General features: G+C 45.2%; 1 protein-coding gene across 1 annotated transcript; it reads right to left on the reverse strand.

Moving 5' to 3' along the window:
* Positions 1–1,959: 1,959 nt before the first annotated feature.
* gpr141 (G protein-coupled receptor 141) lies at positions 1,960–2,835 on the reverse strand (the record flags this gene model as incomplete). The annotated part of the gene is made up of 1 exon (XM_084454489.1): positions 1,960–2,835. The coding sequence occupies one exon, from the start codon at positions 2,833–2,835 to the stop codon at positions 1,960–1,962; it is 876 nt and encodes a 291-aa protein (XP_084310615.1).
* Positions 2,836–7,026: the final 4,191 nt, after the last annotated feature.

Below are 7,026 nucleotides of genomic sequence, written 5' to 3' on the forward strand. Positions count from 1 at the left end.
AATCATTTTAATATTTATGAAAACTGTGATGAGGCTCTAGCCGTGCATTTGTCGAGAAATAATGCACACTCCTCCAGCCAATCAGAATCAAGTATTCACCCAGGCCATGGTATAAATCCAGATACTGGCAAGATTTAAAATTGATATCGATACTAAGTGTGTTTGTGAAACTGAAAATGAATATAAGTAATTTATTGTATGATTGTACAGTAGATACTAAATTATGTTGGTCATAATCACAATCAGCTCAATTACTTATTCTTCTCGATTTATTTCAGATTTCAGATTTATTTATATAAATAGGGACAGTGCATATTAATGAACGTTTCAAATGAAATGTAAACATGCCATATTTAAATAGTACAATGGTAAATGGACTGCATTTATATAGCACTTTACAATGAGGGTCTCTCATTCAGCCATTCACACACACATTCACACACCAATGGTGGCAGCTGCCATGCAAGGTGCTAGCCTGCTCATTGGGAGCAATTTGGGGTTCAATGTCTTTTCCCAAGGACATTTCGACATGTCGTCAGGATGAGCCGGGTTTTGAACCGCTGACCCTACGGTCACTGGACGACCCGCTCTACCCCTGAGCTACAGCCGCCCCCAGATTGAGCCACCAGGCTAATTTCACCAGGCTAAATTTGGCAGTTTGATGGCAACAAATAAAATCATAATTCACAGGACCAAAAACCACACACCAACTAAAACTCACTCCACACAACAACAGCACACAGCCCCAAGTACCCACCCACCCACAAACCCTAAAAACACATCAAGTTGATTACACTAAAGTCACCACAGACACCCATTCACAGTACATGAAACAGAGCAGAGTAGCCTATATGACCTAAAATTCACTCTTTATCACAGCAATATAGCAATATTTAAATCTTACATAGCCTATTGCAGCTTTAATATTTGTGAAGCTTTATGTATTGTCATTGAAGAATGTTTTGAAAAAGAAAAGAAAAAGGAGTCTTAACATACCGACAGACAGTAACAGTATGTTTTTAAGCTACTGTATATTTTGTTAAACACCTGACTCAGCATATCACTTTTCTACCTCAGTAGCAAACAGTGACAGAACAGATACACATTACATTACAGTCATTTAGCAGATACTTTTATCCAAAGTGACTAACAATAATTGCATTTTAAACATAGGAAAAGCCAATGTACTACTACTTGCCAGAACTCACAAGTGCATCTTCTTTCTAAAACAAGTGACTAAGAGCATAATCTAGTGCTGAAGGCAGAATGCAAGAATAGCATTCTAAAATACAATAAGTGCTTAGCAGGGGGGATTGTTGTAGTACTTCTTGAAGAGATGAGTTTTGAGCCTGCGACTAAAGACGCGCAGCGACTCTGCTGTCCTGACGTCAGTGGGCAGTTGGTTCCACCTCTGCGGGTCCAGGACCGAGAAGAGCCGCGACGATCGGCCGCAGGTACACATAAGCTTCCCATCAACCATTGCCTTTTTAGCCCAGTCCATCCAGACCTTTATCTATCCCATCCCAGCTTAATTTTATACTTATACAAAGGGTACTTTTTGTGTTTTTGTGTTAATTTGTAAAATTGTATTTATTGTAAATTTACCTGTAAATTTGTAATTTGGGAATTGAGTATTAGAGTTTATCTGTAGCATAATCTTGGAGCTAGCAGCAATATTTCACTGTGACTGTACACTATGTGACGAATAAAAGGAATCTTGAATCAGTGTGTTCAAGGTACCTTTAGATCCCAGCAGTCAACGGCCATTCTCAGGTAAAGCAGCGAAACACCACTCAGGAAAGTCAGGAATACCAGTACGGTACATCACGCTGGTACGGTACGTCACGCTGGTATGGTACGTCACACTGGTACGGTCCGCCACAGTATTGAGGCATGACGGTGCTGCTGATTGGTGCACCGGTGCCACTAGCTGGTTGTAAAGTGGGGAGCGCTGTGCTGTCAGGCCCGCCAGCCTGGAAAGCAGGAGCCCCGGCCCATGAAGGTGACCACGTCGAAGCAGCTCACAGCGGTGAGGCAGAGAAAGACCTCGTTGATGTTCTCCAGGTCCACGTGGTACACGTAGTAAATCCTGAACAGGTGGTAGGGCACGAAGCACAGCATCAGGATCAGGACGAAGCACAGGCTCTTCAGCTGGGCCCAGAACTCCTGCTGGGAGCACAACTCCTTGCACCCGTGCTTCCTGATCACAATGACCATGACGCGCACCTGGAGGACGGTCAGCACGCAGGCCACCAGCGTGACCACGGTGCTGATCGTGAGGTTCAACGCCTGGACCAGGCCGCTGTCCGCCAAGTGGTGGCCGAAATTGAAGCACTCCGTTCTGTTGTCCGACAGGGTGGCATTATCGCCATGGTTCGCGTCCTGCCTGCCATATTTAAAAAGGAGGACGATGGGCACGGCCACCAGCACGACCGCCCACACGCTCACGCTGAAGGCAAGGGCGTGCAGCCTTCTGTAGAAGCTAATGGTGTCCGACCCGCGGTGGTAGGCCACTAAGCGAATGGTCAGTATGACCACGTAGATGAGGAACGCCATGTTCATGTGCACATGGATCATTCCGCTGACCACGTTACACAGCTCCCTTCCCAGGGACCAGCTTCCGGTGGCGTAGTAGTACAGCCGGAAGGGGACGGTGAGGAGGAAGAGGAAGTGAACGATGAGGAGGTTGAGGATGGCGATGGTGGTGACGGACCTCATGTTGCGCTTGACGATTCTGGCCATGAGGCTCGCGCTTGGAAAGCCGCTCAATAGGACCAGCGAGTAGATGCATAGGAGGGCGACACTGTAGGAATGGCGCTCGTCGTCATGTCCCATCTTAGCGTGAGGGGAGGACTTCTGAGGATGAGGAAGACGAAGAAAGAGAATTATGTTTAGAAAGGTGGGAGAGAGAGAGAGAGTTTAGAGAAATTAAAATTCAGAGCGGGTACAGTAGCCTTGGAAGAGATCACGTTGGTTAACACATAAGTTCATGTTACCTGATTTTAACCAGTATAATACATGACATGGTCTTCATACTGATATCATTCTGACATTATCACACATGTAAAGACCACCAGACTTGACAGGTAGCCCATGTACAACAGTGATCACATACAGCACTAGCTGAGCCTACATCTCTGGGTTCTGTCATTCGCTCGCATGGCTTCTCCTGTCACTGCTATGCCGATGACACCCAACTGGTCCCTCTTCTGACACAAGTGGAGGCACGCATAGCTGGGTGCTTGGCTGACATCGCGGAGTGGATGGCGACACACCACCACCAGCTCAACCTGGACAAGACTGAGCTGCTGTTTCTCCCGGGGAAGGGCTGTCCGCACCGGGACCTGGCCATCACCATTGAAGACACAGTGGTGACGCCGACTTGGACTGCGAGGAATCTGGGTGTGACCCTGGATGACCAACTGACGTTTTCCGCACATATCACATCCATCACACGCTCCTGCAGATTCCTGCTCTACACATCAGGAGGATTCGCCCTTTCCTCATTGATGAAACGGCTCAGGTAGGCTACTCATCCAGGCCCTGGTCATCTCCCGCCTAGACTACTGCAACTCCCTCCTCGCTGGGGCCCCGGCGTCAGCCATTAAACCCTTGGAACTTGTCCAGAAAGCTGCTGCTCGTCTGGTGTTCAACCACCCCAAGTTCTCCCACACAACTTCCCTTCTCCGTTCCCTACACTGGCTCCCTGTAGCAGCTCACATCCTGTTTAAAACTCTGGTAGTAGCCTATAGGGCAATGAAAGGAACAGCGAACTCCTACCGCCAGGCCATGGTCAAACCCTACACCCCCTCCCAACCACTACGCTCTGCTACCTCAGGGCGATTAGTTGCTACGTCACTCCGAGGCCCCTGTGGTCGATCGACACAGTCACGGCTCTTCTCTGTCCTGGCCTCGCAGTGGTGGAACGAACTGCCCACCGACGTCAGGACAGCAGAGTCGCTGCCCATCTTTCACTGCAGGCTCAAAACGTACCTCTTCAAGAAGAACCTTCAACACTAGATTATGCGCTTAGTCACTTATTTTTACGAAGGAGATGCACTTGTGAGTTCTAGCAGTAGTAGTAGCTTTTCCTATGTTAAATGCAATTATTGTAAGTCGCTTTGGATAAAAGCGTCAGCTAAATGACTGTTACTGTAAAGTAGCAAATAAACATTGACATAAACAATGACATTAGTAATTTAGCAGAGTTTTATCCAAAGCGACTTAAAATATTTTCATTTAACATTCATGTACAGCAGGTAGACATGAGAAAAATGTCATATGAAAGGTCCAGGCGCTCTAGTAGCCCTCAACATCTTAAGAAATGTCCGTCAACCCAGCACAATAAAAATTTGAATAACAATGAAACCATTTAATAGCCTGCTCCCGGAACAGAAGCTGAAACTTCTAATCTGATGTTTCAAACGAGAGTATACTGTAATAACTTACCTTCACATGAAGGAACGATAATAAAATATTAAAAACAAGATCCAGGACCCCCTCAGGAAACAGAAAAAACTATCAGAAAAAAACGGCCACATCAGATCAAGGACCACATCATCTGCGGGGGCTAGACACTGAAAGGTCCTCGCAGGTCAAAAACACGGTTTGCGACTCTTGTGAGTACCATAAATGGTGGGTGTTCATGTATCTGCAGTTTGTGTGTGAGAGAGAGAGAGAGAGAGAGAGGGGAGGGGTGTGACTAAACCAGTGTGTTCATTTGTCAGCAGTGTGTCCGAGGGGTGTGTGTGAACCAGGGTGTCTGAGAGGAGGGGTGTGACCCAGGGTGTCTCCAGCTTGTGTGTGCGAAAGTGAGAGCGAGAGAGAGGAGGATGTGAGCGAGTGTGTTAATGTGTCTGCAGTTTGTTTGTTTGTGTGTGTGTGTGTGTGTGCTTTCAGTTTGTGTTTGGTTGCACATAAGCCCCCTCAACCATGGAGTTGGCAACTTCCTCTTTGTCTGCAAACTTCTGTAGGACAGTCTTCTGAGAAGTGCCTATGACGTCAAACCACCACCTACAGTGTGTCAAAATAATACTGCAATCACTATTGCAGGAGTGGCCAACCAGTCAGAGACTAAGAGCCACAAAAATTACTGTGGTACCACCCAGAGCCACACCATATATATCAGCGTTTCTCAACCTTTTTTTCAGTCACCGCACCCTTCATAAGTACTTAAAATCCCAAGGCACCCCAGTCTAAAATAAGAAGAAAAACGTTATTGTCCATTAAATATACATTTAAAGTTAATTTATTTAATTTATTTAAAATTAATACATACAACAAGATATTTTCTGACATAATATATTTTGGACTGGGTTGGGTTACGCTGGGCTGGACTGGGTTAGGCTGGGCTGGGCTGGGCTGGGCTGGGCTGGGCTGGGCTGGGCTGGGTTAGGCTGGACTGGGCTGGGTTAGGCTGGGCTGGGTTAGGCTGGACTAGACTGGGATGGGCTGGGTTGGGCTGGGCTGGAGATTTGAGCCTTTGAAATGTCCCAATGATAAAACCACCATGGCCACCATAAAACATACGTTTTGTAATATCTCGACTTCTAAATAAGCTGGAACATTGATTTTAACTGCTAAACCTACATTTTCAGGGTCAAGGAATCCAATGATTCCAACGCAATTGAAGTAGAACTGACTAAAGTGCATTTAAGATACTTTTTATTGAGGAGTTAAAGCAATACATGGCAATATTTGGACCTTTACAAACATGTCTGGTGCTAATTCTCCAATTAGATTTACTAAAAGTAAGCTGAATCGTCCAGTCTACTCAGAAAGATAATACATTGACATTTATTACCTTTTAAAACTTGCACCCCCGGGATGCAGCATTCAGTCGAAGTGCGCATGCGCAACGTTGTGCTTAAACAACACAGTAGTAGCTAACTATTCCGGTGTCTTTGGATATCATGCGTTTTTTAGCTCAATGATATGGTGGAAGGGAGAAAACTGAAGCAAAACATCACGGAGGAAACCAGAAAAAGACAATCTGATAACGTTTAGACAGTACGACCGTGCACTTACTCGCAGAGCCTGTGGGGGCGCAGTTCCAAGAAAACCTGAGAAAACGCTATGTATTGCTTTAAACTAAAGTCTCATATTGACCTTTCAGGTGCTGAATGTTTCAATATTGAACTTGGAACCTCCGTGGAATTGCACAGTACATATATATTTGATATAAACACCATACGCAAGTCTACCTATGAGCATGTCAAAGATCACTTGGAAAATGTGTACTCCCTTGGAACACAGAAATCTTCCACCCATACTTAAGAGTAGGGCTACACGACATTGGAAAACAAACTGACATATATAGTGATATGTATTGCGCTATAATAAACACAGGAATTTTCACCAGATGACTGAATAATGTAGAATGACTGTGATTGGTGGTTCAATGTGATGATTCGCTGTGCATGCATGACAGACTTCTCTTGTATATTTGTCATGGAAAATTAGAACTTTTGTATCAAGCAGCAAAAAAAGTTGTATGACGTGTTTGAGACAAGAATTGAAAGAAGAAAAAAAAAAAAAAGCACCTGATGTGACTGTTGCACATGTGCACATTGAGATGACGATGCTGAAACGAATATTATTGTGCAGCCCTACTTTAGGGCCAAGTAAGTCAGAACACAGCCATGTCAACATCAATGTTAGATGTTTGCATTACACAAAGCTCTTTGTCTGCTTCATCTTAAGGAGCATGTCTTGATCTATGTCTGCGCCTCAAGACAAGAGGATGTACTGTAATGCATCACTTCACATCTGGTCAGTGAGTGCTGCCGACAGGAAGTGAGACAGACTGAGGCGATGGTAGAGGGGATATTTAAGGTGTGTGTGAGACAAACAAGGTGACCCCCCCCCCCCCCCCGGTTCCGTTCTCATGTTTCTATGCTAGTGCCGCTAACGCTGAAGAAACAGGTAGTGAAGAAGAAGGAGGAACACATATTATTGAGTAATACACACCAAAGAAGAACTCGCACATACTCATTTTAATAGCTTCCTTTGTAAAACAGCTAATAG

This window comes from Borostomias antarcticus, assembly GCF_949987555.1.
Source record: "Borostomias antarcticus genome assembly, chromosome: 2".
NCBI lineage: Eukaryota > Metazoa > Chordata > Actinopteri > Stomiiformes > Stomiidae > Borostomias > Borostomias antarcticus.